The 24,076-nt window shown below is 31.7% G+C and overlaps 1 protein-coding gene across 1 annotated transcript in view; it reads left to right on the top strand.

The window, feature by feature from the left end:
- ube2e2 (ubiquitin-conjugating enzyme E2E 2) overlaps window positions 1-20,645 on the top strand; it is a 39,101-nt gene extending 18,456 nt beyond the window's left edge. The window contains exons 4-6 of the mRNA XM_073846660.1: window positions 14,721-14,853; window positions 18,216-18,363; window positions 19,836-20,645. Of these exons, the coding sequence (XP_073702761.1) occupies window positions 14,721-14,853; window positions 18,216-18,363; window positions 19,836-19,933 (379 nt within the window). The 3' untranslated portion in view covers window positions 19,934-20,645. The remainder of the gene's footprint in view (window positions 1-14,720; window positions 14,854-18,215; window positions 18,364-19,835) is intronic.
- The last annotated feature ends 3,431 nt before the right edge of the window (window positions 20,646-24,076 follow it).

Here is a 24,076-nt window from a genome sequence, read left to right as displayed (position 1 = left end):
AAGAATAATATTATTGTTGTTGTCTTGCTAATTTCATAGTTAACATTTTAAAATTTGTAAAATATTTTACTTTTTGCATATTTTTATTTTATAATAATAATTATTATTATTATTACTACTACTGTAAAATATTTAAATTACATGATTGTATTTTATTATAATAAATATTAATGTTTTTAACAATTTATTAGATTGAATGGTAATGATGATAATAATAACAATATAATAATAATAATCCATAATTAATATTTTTTACTTTTTGCATTTTTTCTTGTATTACTATTATCATTATTACTACTACTATAAAATATATTTCAATGAAACAAATAAATGTGTTATTATATTTAAAAAATATATTTATTAATTTTTCAGATTTAATATCATTTTTTGTTATTGTTAATGTTGTTATTATTATTGTTATTTTTTTAACATTTAATGATAATAATAATAATAGTTATTGTCTTGCTTTGGCTTTTGTAGTTAACATTTAAAAAATTTGTTAAATATTGCAAATTTACATTTTAATAATAATAACAATAATAATTGTAATATTACTACTGCTATAAAATGTTTCAAAACAATTAATTAATTATTTGTATTATTATTAAAAAATATAGTCATTTATTTACTTTTAAGAAATGGTAATAAATTATTATTATAAGATTTAATGATGTTAATAATAATGTTTATAATAACAATAATAGTTATTGTCTTGCTAAGGCTAATTTTGTAGTTAACATTTTAAAATATTTGTAAAATATTGCATATTTACATTTATTTATTAATAATAATAATTATTATTATTATTACTACTAGTACTATAAAATGTTACCCAACAAATATATATATTATTTTTATTATTATAATAAATATTATTTATTTATTTTAAACAAATAATACTAAAACATTATAATAATACATTATTTTTCTCTTTTAAAGTGATATTTATCTTAATTTGATTATTAGCTGTTGTGAACTTGAGTCAAAGGACTATAAAACAATAAAAGCTGTATGTCAAAAACATATGAAAAGTAGCGAAAATGGTAAAATGTTTCCACGACAATTTTAGTCTGAGACTCGTATAACACAAAAAAACGTTGAAACCTGTTTGTTTCAATAAAAATCAGTGCCTACAACATAAAGGTGTCTGTAGTTGAAGAAACAGGCAGATATGAATTAGTTATGAAGCGTTTTCAGACAGCTGCACCCATGTTGCCAGGCCCTGATTTTTCTTTTCTTTTTTTGCCTAGTGTGGAAAGACTGTTGTTTGATCTGGAGTCGTTTTCAATACTTGAGTCTTGAAGGCAGGAAATGTTTGGCATATCCTGCTGTGCTGCTCACTGGGATCATGTTTTAACATGCGAACAAACAGGAAGGAGGAATCTGGCTCTGTGATCGTCAGCGCACCACACTCAAAATATCACATTAGCTACCTGTTTATTTAAGTGTTATCCAAACGCTGCGTTTGTGGAGCCGCGGCACAGGTGTTTATTTAACACACTGCGGCGTTTATCTTCGCTTCTTAGAGTTCAAGTGTGTCTTTTTATGTTAAACTACTTTCTCCTGTTCTAGAGACGTACATGCAACTATATCAAATCTTGATGAAACCTTAATTATTTGCTATTGACGAAATTGGCATGTGAAACATCATGAAGATGGTTGTTGTGCCAAGTTTACTGTCCTGCTCAAGTTTAAACATTAAGTTTAAAGAGTTTTAATTTGAAATTTGATTATCCATTTATTTATTTATCAATTAGTTATTTGTACTTATCATTTTTATTTATCATTGATATTTCTGTATTTATTTATTCATTTATTTTATTTATTTATCTTTCATATGTATTTAGTTTATTTATTTTAATATTGTTTATTTATTTACAGTATTTTTTACAACTTTTAGCATTTTATTTATCCTTCTTATTAGTTTATTTTTTATTTATAATTACTATTTATTTATTCATTTTATTAGTTTATTCTTATTTATGCATTCATTTTTATTTATCATTGTTTAATCATTTTATTTATCCTTCATTTTTATTTATTAATTAGTTTTTTATTTAGTAGTTTATTAATTAGTTTTATTTATCATTTTTATTTATTTAATAATAATTACTATTTGTTTATTTATTTATCATTGTGTTTATTATTTATTCATTAATTTTTATTATTTTTTTATCATTTGCTATTTGTTTATTCAATTGATTTGATTTGTTTATCCTTATTTTTATGCATTCTTTTTTGGTTTATAATTGTTTATTCATTTTATGTGTCCTTCATAATGTTACTATTTGTTTATTCATTCAATTGATTTGTTTATCCTTCATTTTTATTATTGTTGTCATTAATTTTATTAATCCTTTATATTTATTTATAAATGAATTTCTTTTTATTTATAATTTTATTAATTCATTTATTTTATTTATCATTTTTTATTTATCATTTACTATTTGTTTATTTATCATTGTGTTTATTGATTTTATGTATCCTTAATATTTATTTATTAATTAGTTTATTTTTATTTATCATTACAATTTGTTTATTTATTCAACTGGTTTGTTTATTCTTATTTATTTATGCATTCTTTTTTGTTAATTAGTGTTCATTTCATTTATAATTTTTATTTGTTTATCATTTATATTTATTTATTTATCCTTCACATTTATTTATTGATACATTTTTTTTTATTCATAATATTTAATTATTTTTGTAATGTTTGTCATGTTGTTTTGCTAGGTGTAGTGTTTCAGGTTTAAAGCATTCACTTTCCTATGAAAGTGGTTTTAATTTATTTGTCATGATTTATGAATTTTTATTTATTTGTTTATCTATAAATATATTAATCGTTATTATTTGTTCATTTTTTTAATTCATAATTTTCTTATTAATATATTGATCATTCACATTTACTTATTCATTTATTTTATTTATATTTATGAATTTGTCATTTATATATTTATTTATTCATTTATTTTTTTTATTCACATGTATTCATTCATTCATTTTATTTATTTATTTCATTATTTTTATTTATCGTGAATTTATCATTAGTATTTACTTTTATGTATGTATGAAGATTGTAATGTTGTTGTGCTAGGTCTGTCTCTCTCAGGGTTAAAGCATTCACCTCTTAATGAAAGGCTCAAAAAAGGCATTTTTCTCATTTCAAAGCCAAAAATGATAAATTGGTTTTACTCTTATGGTGCAAGTGTCCATTTTAAATATCAGAGCTGCAAATGGTACCGCATTCTTACATTTAAAGCGTTTTAAGAGAGAATTAGAGGCAGTTTGCTCCACGTCTTTGTGCGTTTTATGCTTCAGAAGCAGTATCACTCATGCACAGTGTGCAAAGCCTGTTTATTATTATAATTATCCGTGATGCATTATTCATAGACAGCCTAAGGCGAGCATATGATCCGACCGTTCGGCCGCCTTCGGGGGGGATTTGATTTCGATATGTAGCATAACTCTTCAATTCCTCAAGTTTAATATTGACCCCCTGGTACTTCTAATAGATTTGCGTGGAAATCAGATTACGTGAACAATCGAAGCGCTAAAAAGGGTCTATCATGCTACTTTTGTGCAACCGAATTCGGCATCCAGGCAGAATAAACACTTTGAACTGACATGGAAAATTCTATTGTGTCATCTTGTAATGGGATATTCACTCGGGCCCTGATGGAGCAAATATTTCCCTCTTAAGCACTTGTTTCAGAACTAATTGCTTGCATATTTGAACGGGAGATGAGCTATTGGTCGGTGTCATTAAGATAAGCCGTATCATCAGAGAAAGCGCAGACAGACTCGACTCAGCTGCCGCAGCCGTAATTGGTAGCGGGGTATTTCACGGTCAGAGGAAGAGAAGATTGCTTCATTAAGTTCCTGTTCTGATAACCACCGCAGCACTGCATAATAGACCATATTAACTGAATGAATACACAATTACAGAAGAGGGCTGCACAGAAATGCTGAACTCAGGCAGATAGTGTCTCTTTGGATAGAGATGCTGATTATATAAACACTTTAAAGCAAATGTTCATTGACAAAAAGAAAATGTGATCATGTACTTACACTCATGTTGCTCCAATCCAGTTTGACTTCCTTTCTTCTGGGGAAAGAAAGTAAATCTATATTAGTAGTGGACGTATTTCAATGTTTGTGTGAGAAATTGACTAAAGATGCACCACATTTTTTGCTGTTAACTGTGGTGGGTTTTAGAAAACAGACCTATAGAAAGTGAATCTGTTGATCCTGATATGACAAAGTAAATAAAATAAAACAATAATTCAAATGAATTAAGAAAAATAAATAAATCAATAAAGTAAAATATAGTAATCAATAAATGTATATAAATATAAAATCAATAAAGTAAAATCAGTCAATAAAGTAAAAAAAATTCAAGTAAAATAAATCAATCATTAAAGTAAAATCATACAAAATAAATCAAGTAAAATAAATCAATAAATAAAGTAAAATATAGCAATCAATGAAGGTATATAAATATAAAATAAATCAATAAAGTGAAATCAGTCATTAAAGTAAAAATCAACAATTAAGTCAATATATAAAGTGAAATAAATCAATAAAGTAAAAAAGATAAAGTAAAATAAATCAATCAATAAACTAAATCAATATATCAATAAATCAATATATTATATCTATACATCAAAATATAAAGTAAATTAAACCAATAAATCAAGTAAAATAAATCAATAAATACAACAAAATAAATCAATAAATCTATAAATAAACAGTAAAATAAATAAATACATATTTGTATACAATAAATACAAATAAAGTAGTATAAATCTATCTATAAATGTAAAAAAAATAAATAAATAAATAAATAATGGATGGACATCGCAACTTTGAACAGGTTGGAAACAAGTGACATAAATCAATCAGTACAGGAAAAATAAAAATTAATAAATCAAATAAATATAAATAAATACAATGAAGTAAACCCATAAATCAATCAATAAATAAATGTAAAAATAAATAAATAAATAAATATGAATGCACATCACAACTTTGACCAAACTTTAACATGCATTGAAAAGCAGCTTGAATATGAAGTTATTCAGGTTAAATCATTTGTAATGTAAACATTGGCAAAAAAAAGTCTTGCATATATTTGTGTGCATTTTCCAAGATACTTTTACTGGACATAAAAAAAAAATATTGAAAAACTACAAAATTGGCACTTTTGATTTTCATGTCTCACTATTGGTTTTTATGTTTCATTGTGTCTTTCATACTGATGTCATTGGTGCCATATTTCTGAAAATGTTTGACTGTTCCTCACACAAAGTTATCAAATGGATGCAGAAGACTTAAAATATAGCTAACTAATCACGTTTTTTTTTTAAATCCCAGTCCCCATTGACTTTCATTACATGGGTGACAAGGATATCATTTTCTGCAGGTTTGCAATGACATGCGGCTGAGTAAATGAAATCATTTTTTACAATCTCTCAGGTGCACGCTAAACCGCATTGTCCATCTTTATTGACTGGCGTTAACGAGGGTCGTATTTAATAACGTTTTCATCCACTAAATTCATCATTGATTAAAGGTGTCAGAGCTGTTACGGTAAAATCTGCCGGTTTTATAGTTGATTATGTGCCTGCAGCTTCATTTTAATTCCGCTCTGACCTTCTGGCTGAATGTGTGTTTGCTAATTAGTTTTGCACATTGACAGATCGCGCAACCTTGCCTGCAGCCCACACATTAATAATCACACATTGTTTCACATCGCATTGCATTTTCTTTTCTGCAGTAATTAGATGCTCAGTAAGGCAAGGTTACAAAAGCAAATAGAGAAAGACAATATGTTGTTTGTTGTCACAAACTATTTCACTTCAGGATATGGAGTTTTCTTTCTTCGAAACTGGTAGGCGAGTTTTTGTTGTTTTTCTCATGAACTCTGCTTTGTGATTTAGATTTAATGGAAACGTTTGGCTAAATGTATACAGTGCATGCACTTGTAGACCTAGACTGATTTCCATTTGGATGTCATTAAATCATGTTTCTGTGTTGTAGCTGACTATAATCTTTTTCTAAAAGCACAACGTTATCGCAGATGAAATTACATAATTGCACAATTATAAAATTGTTAAAATTGTGCTGTGTCGTGTACAAGTAAACAAAACCGCACATATGCGCCATTCATTCAGAATTGAAAAGTGTGTATGAGACTTAATATTCACAGACACTAGTCAATATTGCATTTTGATTTAAGTGTACCAACCAACTTTTGATTTATTCATCCAAACTTTTGCTAATTCCATGACATTCCGTGTTTTATAGTAAATTCCATTTTTATGTCTGGGTTCTGTGATTCAGTCAGTGCTTTGGTTTTATGCAATGATTGATTCAGAATTTGGACTTGATTCACTGAAGCATGCAAAATGATTCACAGAAATGAATCAGTTGCAAAGTTAAAAGTTTAGTCTGTGACTCTTAGGGGAAACTCTTTTGTTTTAGTTCATTCCAAAATTGCCATTTACTGTTATTCGGACCCTGAGTTCCAAAAGAAGAGGGTCATACAGGTTTGGAAAGAGGGTCAGTAAATGATAACAGTATTTGCATTTTTAGTTGAACTCTCTCCTTAATGGCCGAATAAGAAGTACATTAAAGTCACTGTGATAAAAGCATCTGAAATACATTGCTCAGCCCTTCACTGGACCCACAGAGAAGATTGCCTGTACTTGTTGAGTGTGTTTTCATGTTCCTCAGATGGGTCTCTGATTCGTGTGAGTAACACTAGACCATTTGCCGTGAGCCGGAACATCAAACTTTGAAGAGCTTTTAGTCGACTGCTTGTACAGTTAGTCATGGGAGATGTGAGATGTGGCTGCAGGAGTGAGTAGGTTGTGGTTTGGTGTTTTTCTCTGTCGGTGTGGGGGATGAGCGCTCGTTTGGGAAAAGAGCAGCGATGGTCTGTTGGCTCAGGCGGATGTGAGATCTCAGCAGAATGGTTTTGGCAGTGGATACGGTTGGCACGGTAACTCAGTCGCTTGTCAGCGATGGCAATTCTCGTGTTTGTCAGGTGTGATTTTGAGATGGTTTGCGCAAGAGTGAACACTCATCAGCTGTCGCCCCTGGGTGCTTAGGATTTCAGTGTGTGTGCACGTTATTTTATATATAAAATAATGCAATGCATTTCAATTGCAAACTTTTAAAATAAATACTTTCAATATTTATACTTTATGTATTTACATTATATGCTTTAAGTGTGTGTGTGGTAACTTTATAGAAAAAAGGTACTTTAAAATGTACTGTAAATATTTTTAAAACATTATATACTTCATTCATTTATTTATTTATTTACATCCAATGTACATAACATAATTATTTTTCCTTACCAGTAAAAAAAAATTATATATGTGACCCTGGACCACAAAACCAGTCATAAGGTTAAATTTTACAAAACTGAGATGTATACATCATATGAAAGCTCAATAAATAAGCTTTCTATTGATATATGGTTTGTTAGGATAGGACAATATTTGGCCGAGATACATCTATTTGAAAATCTGGATTCTGAGGGTGCAAAAAAATTAAAATACTGAGAAAATCACCTTTAAAGTTCTCCAAATTAAATTCTTAACAATGCATATTACTAATCAAAAATTACATTTTGATATATTTATAGTAGGAATTTTACAAAAAATCTTCATGGAACATGATCTTTACTTAATTTCCTAATGATTTTTGGCATAAAAGAAAAATCAATAATTTTGACCCATACAGTGTATTTTTGGCTGTTGCTACAAATATACCCCAGCGACTTAAGACTGGTTTTGTGGTCCAGGGTCACATATATCTTTAAAATAATTGTTAAATATATATCTTAAATATTTGTATATATTACTACAAATATATTTTTAACTCTTAAATGTACTTTAAATATTTGTAGTATATTGTATACTTTATTTATTATTTCAGCATTTACATTTTGTTTCTATACATGCAATATACATATATTAACCAATTATTTTTCCTTACTGATAAATGTTTATTTACACTCGTATGATGAACCACAGACACAATTATGAGCCTGCTATGTGGCCAAGAGAGCAGGGACATGCCAGGATTAAACAGAACAACGGTCAGAGGAAACAAATTAAGTTGTGGTGTGAGGAGAACAAGGCAGGTGTCTCGGTGAGAGTCTGAGATCAGTGTTAGCTGACGATATCTAATCGGGCAAAATCATAGCATTGGTCATCTAGAAGTATCGATTCTACTTACCAGTAACACAAACGAATAATCGTTTATCAAGCGTGTCGCACTTGTTAATATCCGACGCAAACGGTACGTGATATAGCGGGTTCTTATTACCGCGTGCGCGAGAGATAAACACCTTTTTGTTTTATTATATGCTTATGTGGGAAATGCCCCCAAACTTGATGTGCTGTCTCTGACTCTGCACCCAGGCTTTGAGGCTTGCTGTCTGAAATCAAAATAGGTTCTACAGATAGCTTATATGCATTTCAGTCAGGGGCATGAACAACTCCAGGCCAGCAGACATGAGTATGTTTATGGTAGAGATTTATTACTCTGTGCTAAATACTTGTACGTACAAATAAACAGTAAAATGTAATCTCAATTACAGTTTGACTACATTTAGGTCACAAATACCTATAAAGTAAAACTTTTTAGTGCCATTGGTATAAGACAATTAAACTTGACAGCATACAGTCAAGTTGTGCGCGCTGGTATTCATCAGGAAGCCCTTACCTGCATGTGTTGTGTCAGCTATTAGAGAGTTTACAGAGAAAGGATTACTTTATAAAGGTTTTGAATGGCCCCATTTTGGTGACAATCAATAAAAATAATCACAATCACAAATTGTCTTACTGTATAACATTTTTTTATGAAGTTTACAACATATATATCAAGCAGATCTGCATTTATGGCTAATTCAATTCAGTTTAATTTATACAGCAATAAATCATAAATATTATTTCATAGTACTGTTAATTCCCAACTTAAAACACAACATTGCAACTGTGTGTGTGTGTGTGTGTGTGTGTGTGTGTGTGTGTGTGTGTGTGTGTGTGTGTGTGTGTGTGTGTGTGTGTGTGTGTGTGTGTGTGTGTGTGTGTGTGTGTGTGTGTGTGTGTGTGCCAAACATATTCTACTGAAAGAAAAATATAAACCAGCTCTGAGCCTCACTTGGTTCTTGCTTCGGCATCCCATGTTGGACTGTATCATATCGCCAGGATGATAATCCTCCGGTGTAAAGTGAATGCGTTTTTCAAAGCAGATGCATTAGTATAGGCCCGTGTCTTTACCCGCACAAACGCACCCAGATACGGAACATAGCACCGTCCTTTTTATTGTAAGTAAATCCGTGGACATGATGTCCTGACAGGCTGGAGTTTGTACAGCCTCCATAAACGCAATAATTTACCATGACGATGATCAGTTGAAATAAAAAATAACTACCGAGAACACACTTAACCCACTACTGCTCCTACTGAACGACTCCCTCTCGTGACGTCATATGACGCGGTGTGGGAAAAAAAAAAGCTGTTTTTGAGAGCGGTCAATCGTCACTTTGTCTTCTAAATTTGTGCCCTTATGTCTTTAACATTAACGGTTCGTATAGTATTTTCATACACGAATATATGTTTATTTTAACATGCAATATGCACTTTAATGATTTTATTAAACATAACTGCATTTCCCACCAGGCCACTGGGACTCTTTAAAGCTTTGCAGTCATGAGACATCAACTGTTATTTCTGTCTCTGTGAGTTGACCATTACTCATTTGCATTTGTGCATTTAGCAAATAGTTACACATCACATGCAAGTACTATTAGAGTAGTTAAAAATGAATGCAGTGCTTGTTGAATGCATGTTTTTATGTTTTTCCAGATAAGCACTAGAATTCAAGGTTTTGGAGTGAAGTGCTGCACCAGTGTGTGTGCGTTTTTTTTTCTCCAAGTCTAATGAGTTTCAATAGGAAGCTGAAAGCTCAATAACAAGGTCGGTTAACTGCGGTGTTTAAACTCGTTCGCTGCGGCCAGCGGTAGTGATGGTGGAGGGGGTTGGCTGTTGCCGGGCAACCGTCCACATTGGCATGTACCCAGAGGTCTTTGCCCGTTGGATCCGAACAGAGGTTTTGCCCACTGGCACCTGCCGTCAGTTAAGTGTCACAACAAATGGCCATTCACAGGAAATCACCCACTCACTAGAATAACCACAAGCCACCGGTTCAAGCACGCTTCAGCATGTGTGTAATTCAGAAATATTAGTGCATTACTATTGTTCATGGGTTAGTGATTTAAACAAACCCTTAAACTTCTGTGCACACTTCAGGTTTTTGGTCAGTTTGAGATTTTAGTCAGAAAGCAACCGCCCAGAACCACCTAGCAACTGCAGCATGTTGCAGTCTAAACATCTCAGCAGTGCTGACGCCGCTTTCTAATTTTACTACAATCAACAGTTTCAGTGAGTAACCGGTTGAACTGCATCGATTATCTTACAGATTAGATTTCCCAAAGTGTATATATTGTTTTGTATTTTTTAAATATGTAAAATTAAATAAAAAAACTATTGCACAGTATCTAATATATCTAAATACCTTTTTATATAAAAAGACGAAATGCCCTATTTGGGTGTCTGCATCAAATTTAATGTACAAAAGTGATTTTATATACATAAAATGCAAGTGTCTGCTTAAAATCCCATTGCCACACATAACAGATATATTTATGTAAAAATGAAACGACATGTTTATTTTAATTATATAACTGATTATGTGATCGTACAAAATGTTATTATATTTTAAATCAATACATTTATGTTAATAAATACTTTGTTTATATACATATTATATACTTCATAAATGTGTCTGTCTTACTATATATAAAAAAAAAAATTATACTCTGGAAAAACATGCAAATGTTTAATACAATATGTACTATTATATTTCAACATTTACATTTTTACATGCAATATACATATATTAATAAATTATTTTTCCTTACAGTTAAATTTTTTTATAAATATTTTTTAATATTTTTATTTAAATATTTTTATGTAAAATATACTTCATATATTATATTATATTATATTATATTATATTATTTTAAAAAAAAAAGAAAGATCATTTGTAGTTTGTATGGGGGAGATATTTTAATACTCTAAAATGTACTCCAAATATGTTTAGTACATTATATACTATAGTTATTTTATTTCAACATTGACATTTTTTCTATATATGCAATTCATTAATTGTTCATATTTCCTTACTGGTAAAAAAAAAAAAAACATTTTACATGTACAGTATATCTAAAATAACTGTAAAATAGTATGTGATCATACTATATTAGTATATGTGATCATACTAAATTTTTTTTATGAATTAAAACTTCTTGCTAACAAATGAGTAAAATCTATTTGAAGAATATTGGCAAAGATTGGTAAAGATTTAAAATTACAATGAATTAGTTTTTGCAGTCTTTTAATGTCATCTGATGATTCTTGTTCTAAATATGCCTGACAAGATTTTTTAGTATATGAACTATTGTTACACTGAATGACATTTTAGTGGGGTGTCTTCTAAGTCATTATTTTTTGCTAAGAATAAATACAATAAAATGGGACATATTCTAATGTACAGGAGTAAATATAGTATATATATATATATATATATATATATATTTATTTATGTGAAATAAGTACTTAAACTTATAACGTAATATAGTCACATGCTTAAATTGCATATCCTTTTTTTACTTCTAGTTTATTTTTTGTTGTCAGAAACCAACAACATAGAACACCCTAACTGCAAAAACACTCAGAACACCTTCGCAATGCAGAGACTATTTCTGATTTATGGCTTTAACTACATCCTAGAACCACGTCTATTGAATAGTATAGTTCACTTTCATAACAACAATGCACAGATAATGTACTCACCCCCTTGTCGTCCAAGATGTTCATGTCTTTCTTTCCTCAGTCGTAAAGAAAATTTTTTTTTTTTTTTTTTTTGAGGAAAACATGTCAGGATTTCTCTCTTTATAATGGAGATGGGAGTTTTTAGACGTACCCTAACTGTATTTACCCGGAATCACACAGACTTGCATGTGCTGCGCAGAGATGAGACAAGACGAGCATTTGAGGTTAAAAAGTATATAATTTGTCAATTTGTTTCGCTATATAAGACCCTTCCTCCTCGACTGGGATAGTTTAGAGCCTTTTGAAGCAGCATTTAAACTGCATTTCGGAAGTTCAAACTTCGGGGCGCCATCCAGATCCATTATAAAGAGAGAAATCCTGAAATGTTTTCCTCAAAAAAAACATAATTTCTTTACGACTGAGGAAAGAAAGACATGAATATCGTGGATGACAAGGGGGTGAGTACATTATCTGTGCATTGTTGTTATGAAAGTGAACTAATCCTTTAACATAATTTCAACATCATGCCACTCACATTATATTGTGTAGAATAATTTCTTCAATTTTAAGCATCTCCTCCCTGTATTGTAACCAGCATTCACTAGAAGAGCATATAATTAGTGGTGTTTGCCAAGGCAAGCGTCAGTGTTATTATTATTACTCATACTTCAGTTAGAGAATTGTTCAGAATACTTAAACTAGTTTTTAAAGTTAACTCTGTGCGTCATCCTTCAGTGTTTGGGCTTCAGACATGAATGATTCCTCAAATCATTGTTGAGGAAAGGTGTGCTGTTAATGATCAGATGCGTCATTTTTACCTGAAGGACGTTAAAACGGTTAAAAAAAAAAAAAAACATCTGTGAATGTGAGACCCGAGTGATCAGAAGATCATAGAAACTTAGTAAGACTAGGGCTGCTCAATTATGCTACTAATCATAAGTATGTATTTGGGTCAATAGTGAAATCTGATTATTTATCACCATTACTCGCTGATGACTAGACCGTAGGAAACTACCTAAAAAAAACAACAACAAAAAACTAGCAACCATATAAAATTACTTAGAAACAATCAATAATACTCTAGCAACCACCCAGAACTTTGCAACCACTTTGAAACAATCAAGAAAACCCCAGAACCACCTAGCAACCACCTAGAACACTTAGAAACTCCTTAACAACTACATTGAACAACCTAACACATTGGGAACTACAGAGAACACCCTAGCAACCACACAGAAATGCCTAAACGAATATACTAAACAACCTAGCAACCCCTAGAACACCCCAGCACATAGCAACACCCTAGCAACCTCATAGAAAACAACCCCCCAGAACACTGTTACAACCAATAACAACACCCTGGTAACCACCCAGAACCCCCTTAGCAACCACATAGAAACAACACAACAACCTCCCAGAACACTCTAGAACATAGCAACACCCTGGAAACCCTTCAGACCACTCTAGTAACCAATAGCAACACCCTGGTAACCACCCAGAACCCCCTTAGCAACCACATAGAAACAACACAACAACCTCCCAGAACACTCTAGAACATAGCAACACCCTGGAAACCCCTCAGACCACTCTAGCAACACTCTGGCAACCCCCGGAACACCCTACTGCAGTGGTTCCAACCATGTTCCTGGAGGCATTTTTCCTTTGTCTACTACTAATGAGCTGATGATCTGAATCAGGTGTGCTTGATTAAGGTGACATGGAAAACATGCAGTGTTGGGGGCCTTTAGGATTGTGGTTGGGAACCACTGCCTACCTAGTGCATAGCAACTCCGTGGAAACCACTCAGGACACCCCAGCAACCACATAGCAAACATTCTCATTTTCTCTTAAAATGTAAAAATCGAGTTTACTAATAAAACACAGTATGTTATGATCTTTTTTTCTGTTTCATACAGGTCATGAAAATGGATTTTGAATTGTAAAGAAACTCAAATGAATACGATTTCCAGCCCCAGTCATGAATGTACTTGTATTCACTTTTGCCATTCATTTATGAGCTCAAACGAATAAACATTAGGAGAAAAAGAGCCGCAGGACGGTCTTCCCTCCACAACAGAAGTGCATATTCAAGTGTCTGCTGCTGTTAAACAGAGCACACATCTAAGGCGTGTTTATTATTATGGGCTGGATCTGCTCCCAGTCTGTTTGTTTGGCACAGACACAGCAGTCGAACGAGTCGTAAATCTTCAATATGACACTTATCACAAGGGAATCCGGCAGATGTGGTGGCCCTTTGACAAACAAGCTCAAAGATGTACTCGAAAGTCCTCTGTTTTGCTTTCTTCACCAGCTTTGGTTCAGCCGAAAGCAACATTTCGGCAGATCTGAGCGTGAATTTACTTTTCTTTTTTTATTAATACAAATTACTGTATTAATAATATCACAGTCAGACAGAAGAATATTAAGAAAAAACACTAAAATGGCATGTTTGAAATATCTAGATTTGTCTTTAAAAGGATCATTCATCCTTTTGAACTAATCTGACCAGTACAAGCAGTTTACGATAAAGCAGTCTGTCAATTTTCTACAATATTTTTTTTTTTTTTTTTTTTTTCTCTTAAATGCACTTATTATGCATTGTATCATGAGGTAAATGGTCAGTGGAGGGAGAGACCATCTGGTTTTTCATGATTTGTTCCCATTAGCATGAGGCCAGTGCTGATGTGTCTGCAATGTCTTGTTCTTCCTTGGTGTTTGACTCATGAATAAATGATGATTTATCTTCCAGGAATGGCTGTTCAGTCCCTATTTAACTTCTCAAATCTCTTCTCTTTGTTCCACCAACAGCGCTGGTCCCAAAGGAGACAACATCTATGAATGGAGGTCAACTATTTTAGGACCACCGGGATCTGTGTATGAAGGAGGGGTCTTTTTCCTTGACATTGCATTTACACCTGACTACCCATTTAAACCACCTAAGGTAAGAAGAAAAAAAACTGGATTACTGATAAGGGTTTTTAATACCTGATGCCAAATATACATTTTCTGTTTTCGTATTGTAACATATGAGGGTATTTTCATTTGTGTTTGTGGACTTAAGTTACATTCAACACTTGAGTTTAAGGTTATTCAGTTAATTTATTGTTCTATCCTTCAATGTTTCATTTCTTATCTTGATGCTTGAATGTTGAAGGTTACCAAACTTTATTGGGGGTTTGAGTGTTTATGCATTATATTGACCTGTGGTTTCTAGTGCCTAATTTGCTTCTTTTTCTTATTAACTCAGCTGAAAGCATTTGGATGTTTTCCCTCCTTTTTTGTAATATAAATACTGTTTTTATTTTTTTTAATGCTCATTAAGGCTGTTTATTTGATCAAAAATACATTCCTGTGATGCAAAGCTGCATCTTCAGCATTATTACTCCAGTTTTCAGTGTCACATGATCTTACAGAAATCATTCTAATATTTATAATCAATGTTGGAAACAGCTGCACTGCTTAATTTTCTTTTGAACATGTAATACTTTTATTAGGATTCGTTGAGTAAATGTTGAAAAGAACAACATTTATTTAAAATGGTGATCTTTTCTAACAATATACACTACCGTTCAAAGTTTGGGGTCAGTAATATTTTTTTTCTTTGTATGAAAGAAATTTATATTTTTATTCAGCAAGGATGTGTTAAATTAATAAAGTAATAGTTGAGATTTCTATTTTGAATAAATGTCAGGGCTCTACGGTTACTTTTGTTACTTAAATTTAAGAGCAGTCGAAATTTTAAAAGAATTTTTCTGATAGAAAATTAGCCTTCCCATTATGAGGTGATATTTGACTCCCTAAAGTGATTTACAGGGGAATTTTGTTTTTATCTTTGTAATGGCATTTTTCTAACCTTATTAAAAGTATGCCATCTTGTAAAACCTGTAAAACCTTTTTAAAATTCAGTATTTAAGCTTTTTAAAAATTCAAAGTTTCCAATCAAATGAAAGGAGTATTAACAAAATTAATTTGGACTACAGAAGTGGCATGAAGAACACAAAAGTGGCTTGTAGATGTATTTTTATGTTTAACGAGGCTCAGAGGTGGCATGCATGCAATCAAATTCATAAATTCATGTTGCGATTAATATTTTAAATTAAAAAAATTTAATACAGATATACTAAATGATTTAAATAACTGAAAGGGTACTTTAAAAATGAAACTAAATCTGCCAGTAGGTGGCGGCAAGTCACTGTTTTAATTACTGAATCAATCAATCGTTCGAACAGCTGATTCATTCAGGAATAAAGCAAGTGACTGTCTTTATGAAAGGGAAATTGAAAAATTTCACTAGTTGTTAACTTTTTGTTAAAAACACGTTCATTCGTAAACGAAACACCACTGTGTTTGAATGGAGATGTGCAGTGCCTCAGTTGTGACTTGTTTCAGACTACTTTTGACGACGATGTAGAGAAAAATCAAGCAATAGTGTTATAGCCAGAAAATGTAAGTCACTTAATAATAACATCTTGTTTATTGAACTGTTGGATTAAATCAATATCTCATTTACAAACTCTCTTAAAAATTATTAAAAGTTGTTACTCATCTTAGTTTATCACAATCTCACAAAGTTCTATTATAATCAACAAAGCTCCCTACACTACACAATGAATCTCGTATTTACACTCTCTCTACACTTTATGAAATGGTTTGTGAGAGATGTCTGTGATATTTTACTCAATGTTGCAAAAACACACAGAAACCTTTGAAGCTTTGGTGCAGTAGTTTTCAGTCGAGTGAAATAGTGAGCCCTGTATATAAAATTCTAGTTCAGTTTCAGAATTGAAAAAGAAAACCTTAATTCATATCTGAACAGTGCATGAACCTGCTTCACAGGCCATCCAGTTTTCTGTCGGTGCCTTAAAAAGATCGTTCACCCAAAAATGAACATTTGATGTTTATCTGCTTACCCCCAGGGCATCCAAGATGTAGGTGACTTTGTTTCCTCAGCAGAACACAAATGAAGATTTTTAGCGAAAACCGGTGCAGTCTGCCAGCCAAATAATGGAAGTGGATGGGCACCAGACCTTCAAAAGTAAACAAAAACATGCACAGACAAATCCAAATTACACCCTGCGACTCGTGATGATACTTTGATGTCCTAAGACACGAAACGATCGTTTTTTGCGAGAAACTGAACAGTATTTATATAATTTTTTACCTTTGATACACAGCCACGTCCATCTGTCCTGAGCACGAGTTTAGCATCAGGCACGATACATGTGCACGCGCTTCTGGCGTAGTATACGCAAACACCTGAAGGGGAAATCGGTGAAAAGTCCCGGATGAGTTTGCACAAGCAAACGTAATCTTTTAGCTTTAAATCGGTTTGAACAATCAGGATAAGTGCAAGTAATTACCATTTTGAATAGCTGCTATACCCACAATCTCTGTGCTCTGTGTAAACAATGAGTGTTGTATACATGCATCAGATCGCTTCTGGCGTTATACTACGCCAGAGCGCGTTCACATGTATCGAGCCTGATGCTAAACTCGTGCTCAGGACAGATGGACGTGGCTGTGTATCAAAGGTAAAAAATTATATAAATACTGTTCAGTTTCTCGCAAAAAACAATCGTTTCGTGTCTTAGGACATCAGTGTATCGACACGAGTCGCAGGGTGTAATGTGGATTTGTCTGTGCATGTTTCTGTTTACTTTTAAAGGTTTGGTGCCCATCTACTGCCATTAAATGGCTGGCAGACTGCTCCGGTTTTCCTTAAAAATCTTTGTTTGTGTTCTGCTGAGGAAACAAAGTCACCTACATCTTGGATGCCCTGGGGTTCATTTTTGGGTGAACTATCCCTTTAAGGAGCATTTTATTCTCTCTCTATCATCCCAGCCCCCCTCAGCAGCGCCTTTCCCCAGGGCCCGTGCATCTCTATCATTGTCCTTTAACACCCCGTCCAATCTGTGTCTAAACCCCTTGTAAAGCAGGATGTTCATTTACAGACGGTCACATTTTGTCCTACATGCGTTTGTTCCCTGGGCTTTTGTGGGTTTGTAGGTAGACAGGATAGAGGAAGTCGTTCTGCTGGCAATTAAACTGTCATGAATCTCAAGGCAAGGAATGTCAAGGTCCATTAAAGGTTTGCCCTGAAAGCCTCGGGCTCTCGCACAGATGTCTTGCACACACTGAACATGCTGAGGCTTTTTTTTTTTTTTTAAGTTCAGTTCATAGAGACAAATTTCCTACGTATAAGGTACTTTTAGTGTGGTGCATAACCTCAGAAATTAACTACAGAAATTGATTCAGGTAGGGAATTCATGGTGTTTGATTACAAGTATTTTCGTTCTTTCCCAGGTAACGTTTCGTACGAGGATCTACCACTGTAACATCAACAGTCAGGGCGTGATCTGTCTGGACATCCTGAAGGACAACTGGAGTCCTGCCCTCACCATCTCTAAGGTGCTGCTGTCCATCTGCTCTCTACTCACAGACTGTAACCCAGGTAAGACCCAAACACATAATATGTTTGTCTGATCGTGTAAGACCGAGTCGCATGATTTGAGGCATCATTCATGTCTGTAGCACAAACAGTGTGAGCTGAGTTGCATGCTAAAGTTAGGGCTAGAGCTGTATGAATAATTGAATTGAATGGAATTGTGATATGGGTTAGTGTAATTATAGTGAGTATATGCACTGTGTGCTGTAAGGGGAAATTTTAAACCAGCTGTTGGCTAGCTTTAAGGGCTCCCTGCAGTTTTCCGACAAAATTACAGTTTGATGGTTTAACGTTTCAAATTGAAATAAATAAAATTGGTATTGCTGTTTTACAGTTGTACTATAAAATATTATTATTATTATTATTATTATTATTATTATTATTATTATTATTGGTATTATTATTAAACTTTATTATTATATTTTCCCTAAACATAAAATTATTTATTTTACAGAAATGTTGTTGTTGTTAATGTTATTATAATAATAATTATTATTATTATTAATAGTTTATTTTTATTTTACTAATATTTTATATAAAAATATTAAACAAAATATTAATTTTAGAAATATTTGTTGTTGTTATTACTACATAAAGATATAAAAATGATCTAATATATAGTAATTATCTAATATAATAATAACTATTATTATTACTATTATTAAATAAAAAAATAAGTTATTATTACTACTACTACCATTATATACTACCTTACTACTACTTACTACCATATAATATTTATATATTATATATAATATAACATTTATAATTAATATTAATCATTTGTTGTTGTTGTTAAAACCTGTTTAGTATGATTATATAATATTAATGTTTTTCTTAAATATTCTATTTTATTTTCACTCCCTATTTTGTGTAGTAGTAATTATTATTGTTATTATTAATATTATTACTACTAAAAATCATGCTTTTTATTTTTTATTATTATTACAAAATATGAGGAATTTTTACTACTACTAATAATAATAATATCAATAATTACAATAATATATGTTGTCATATTATAAAATAAAACTTATGTAATTTTAATCATTCGCTGTTAAATAAAACAGCTTATTATTGTTATAATATTAATAATTATTCATTTATTTAATCTATTTTATTTTACAGTAAAATAAAATATTTTGTGCTATGTATTTATTTTGTTTAGTAGTAGTAAAATAATAATGTAAGTGTAAAAATATTGTTAACAACTTGTATATTATTAATAATTGTTAAATATTACATAAAATATCATGATTTTTTGTGTTGTGTAATAGTTCTTATATTGTTTAGTAGTAGTAATATTATTATTATTATTGGTTTTTTTGTTTTGTTTTGTTTTGTTTTTTACAAAATGAAAAACAAATTTCTCAAATTGTGCAGCCCTGGTTAGGTCTGTGTTCAAATCATTAACCCTAAGTTTCAGATGCGATGCGTTTTGTATGTGGTCGATTAACGTGCTGCTCTTGTGTCTGCAGCGGATCCTCTGGTTGGGAGCATCGCCACACAGTACTTGACCAACAGAACGGAACATGACAGAATAGCTAAACAGTGGACGAAGAGATACGCCACATAAAGCGGGCCGTACAGTATGGCTCCCCTCCTCGACACAAACACACACTATATCCCCCCCTCAGCCCTACTGTGCCTCTACCTCTCCCCGTCTGCTGAAAGCACACTCACCAAGTGCAACAATAGATCTGGCCCCTCTTCCTTCCAACTTCCTGTAGACCTTTCTGTGAAGAAACTGTCCTTTGTTCCTTGTTGACTTGAAAGCTTCTTTTTATACAAAGAGTAGATTGGGACTTTATTTTCCAATTATCTGAATGTTTGAATTACCTTAGGAGAAAAGGAAAACTATTATTATTATTATTGTTATTATTATTGTCCTTCAACTTAATGTATGTATATCCTTTCTTTTTAAGTGGCATCAGGAACAAATACAGCTTATGAACTACTTTGTTTTTTCTCATCAGCGTGTAGTGCATTTCTTTATTTTCCTCTCTCTTTCCTTTTGTTAGAAGTCTGTAAGATTTCCATGCATGTAACCGGATGACCAATCGCATCCTTTCAACCTCCAAACTCTGCCCTCTTGTTTTGTTTGTATGTATTTTTTAAAGTCATGGCAGCCACTCGACGATAGGCTTGCTTGTGAATTAAAAAAAAAAGGAAAAAGGAAAAAAAAAACGATGTGTACATATTGCTACATGCCACCTCTGGCCAGAATGGACTGTTGTGCACTTGCTTCATGAAAAACACCATAAATAAACACTGTGGCTGAATTGTCATTTCTTGTATGTAATTTCATATGTTCAGTGCATGTGTTTTTCTTTCTAGTTTCATGCATGACTTCCTGTGCTTCTGTCACATGCGCTTTAAACATCACAGAAAATTGCAAATATTATTGCAATTATATTATTGGCTACAGGGCTCGAAATTAACTTTTTTACTTGGTAGCACTGGTGCTCCCAACTTTAAAAAGTTAGGAGCATCCCAAAAAATTTAGGAGCACCCAATTTCTTTTTAGTTATGCGCCGATCTTGATTCTTCATGGCCGATTCTGATTAACTGACATCTTACAGATGCCTGCCAGATGTTTGTACACAGCAGATGCTTTCCAGATAAAGAGATCTTTAACAGACATCTTGCAGACACACATGTGCTATCTGAGCCGCGTTGTATAGTATATTGACACGGAGGCGGCAGAATTGTATCTGACAGAATGTGCGCTGTAGCACGAAATATACTATATTTCTTCAAAAGCAGATTGTGGAGACCTTTTTATTGTCCACAATAAAATAAAAAAATCAACATTTCACACACCCCTAATTGCAGTTTGTGCAACGCCGGAACAGGGTTTGGTTGAGAGAGAGAGAGAGAAAAAAACGTCCGGTTCCAAGTTAAGCGGAGCGCAGTGTCAGTGACAGGGAGTGATTGACGGCTCAGGGCTCGCAAAATGTCAAAATCTCTGGTAGCCCTTCGGGCAGGTACTCATCAGAATTTGATAGCCCCAAAATTAATTTAACTAGCCCAAATAAAAAAGACATTTTTTAAAAATATAGAAAATCAGATAGGAGTCTAAATGTCAATCAAAAATGTTTTCTATAAACAAATATCAAGGAAGGAATTTTATTTCACCATTTAGTGTAGCTGCAGAATTTTAAAATATCAATTTAAGGCAATTTATGACCCTTTTTTTAAGAGCTGCACAAGTTAAATGAACAGTAGGAGTGGGGTTGGACAATGTACGGTAGAATATTAAGACATAAAATTACATGATTTTATAATTCAGATACAGACACAAAAACAAAATATCTAATACAATGGCATTTCAACCTTTATACCATTAAAAGGGATATATTTATATAAGATACATATAACATTAGTATTACTTAATTGTTTAGATTTTTAAAAGGCACATTAAATTATTTCACACTTACACATGGATCGATAATTCCAATAATTTGACCATAAACAGCTGAAAAAATGTATTGGAAATAAAAATTAATTTGTTTGTCACGAGGGGGCGCTTTAGGAGCGCTGAAATACTACGGTTTCCATAGTAACAGCTGTACACAAACCAGCACTAACGCCGTTTTATCAGACATGAAATGACAATGCAAACGACACGTTTCTGAGGACAGTCGGTTCCCTTCAGATACATTCATATAAAGACATCCATCCGTGCAGCGTTTTGACTTTGAAACGTACAGCGTGCATATTTATTCAATGACATCATTGCCTTTTTGAAGATTTATCCAAACCTATCGCGATATTCTTTCCGTCTCTTAAACTTATACATTAATCAAGACTTTTCTTATACCATTTTACATGTTTATAACTTTTTATGGCCTTGCATTTGATACAAATAAATTGAGGAGTTTTAAGGACCTGCAGAAGTCCTCTACTTGGATAGACCGTCTGACAGTCCGGTGAAACATTCTGGTAGCCCGACTAACGATTTTGCGAGCCCTGCCGGCTAATATCTCAAATCTGCATTTAAGGTAATAATGTGAAGATAAACTTAAATAGTTATGTAATGTTGGAGAAAACGGCGAAACCGTCACTGTATCAGCTCACAGCAGTCTGTGCAGTAGCTAGGCTAGCGACAGTTTTGAAACCGAGTCGCACCTCACTCATTTCTCTCACTCGCACAAATGCTTCCAAATATAATTTGAGGTCGCACAGATTAATTTTTGGTCGCAATTTCGAGCCCTGGGCTAATTTGACAGCCTTGTCAACGGATGCACTGGATTGAATGAAAGGATTTTTTTTTCTTTTTCACAAATATAAAATGGTAAATATTGGGTAAAACAACTTATTTAAAGTCAGCAATTCTACTATTCTTAGTATTTGCTATCTTGAATTTGTATTATACTTCATATCTTGATCTCGGCACCAGTCAAAACCCTTATTGATTAAGTAGTAATCATTAATTGTTAAAAACGGTCCAATTTTGTTTGAATTTTATGGTGCATGCTGGTTTACCTCTATTTGTTGCAAATGCAGGGATACAAAATAGTATTATATCTTACATTTGATCTTATTTTATCTAATAAATGTGTCATGCAAGAGTTCTGGTTATATATTGCGAAAATGTAAAATACATATTCTGTTGGTCTTTTTGGTTATCAGATCTAGGTCTTCATTCATTCATTCAAAGGTTCTGAAGCTTAACATGCACAGGTTTCCTCTTATTATTATTACAAATGTATAATGTATTTATTAATATTAATATTAATATTATATTTTTGTGATATTCTACAAAAATGTATTTTATTCTACAGAAAAATATTATCATAGCAATATTTAATATTTGTATTTTAAAATAAAAATCTATTTATTATTTACATTTTATTTTAAAATTAAATTAAATATTAATAATTAAATATTATTATTATCAATATTTTTTGTGCAGTTGCACAAAAATATTTAAAGCTTAAATAAAATATTAATATTAGATGAAAAACTTAAGGAATTTAACAAAAATGTGGCCTTGGCAACTAACTGAAATGAAAGATTAACTTACTACAACAACTAATTGCTAATATGACTAATCTGAAATAAAATTGTTGCAAATACTGTGCAGTTTTACTGTAAAATAAAATTATTAATGTGTTTTGCAAGTTTTTGTGTAAAACCTTAAGCATTCACGAAGCAGAGAAAGGATCTGGAGCTTAACATGCACATATGTTATTTTACAGTAAAATATTACAAAAATAATATTTATTATTTAGTTTAATATTTATATTTTAAAATGTGAAATATAAAAAATATATATTTTTACTTTATATTTACATTTTATTATTTACAATTAAATATTATTATTGTTATTATTTTTTACTCCTATCAATATTTTCTGTGCAATTGCACAAACATATTTAAATAGTTTAAAAGAAATATTAATATTAGATGAAAAACGTACACTACTTAAACTACAATTACTAATCTGAAATGCAATAAAATTGGCAATTTTGCAGTTTTACTGTAAAATACAATTATTATTAATTAAAAATATTTAACAAAATAAGAAATTACCACAAAAATATTGTAATACCTACTGTAAAAAAGTTAAGAAAAATATTATACATTATATGTGACCCTGGACCACAAAACCATAATAATTGACCACAATAAGGGTCAATTTGAAATTGAGATTTGAAAGAATAACCTTTCCATTGATGTATGGTTTGTTAGGATAGGACAATATTTGACCGAG

This window comes from Garra rufa, chromosome 9 (genome assembly GCF_049309525.1).
Source record: "Garra rufa chromosome 9, GarRuf1.0, whole genome shotgun sequence".
Classification (NCBI taxonomy): domain Eukaryota; kingdom Metazoa; phylum Chordata; class Actinopteri; order Cypriniformes; family Cyprinidae; genus Garra; species Garra rufa.
This window is presented reverse-complemented; position numbering and strand designations above follow the sequence as displayed.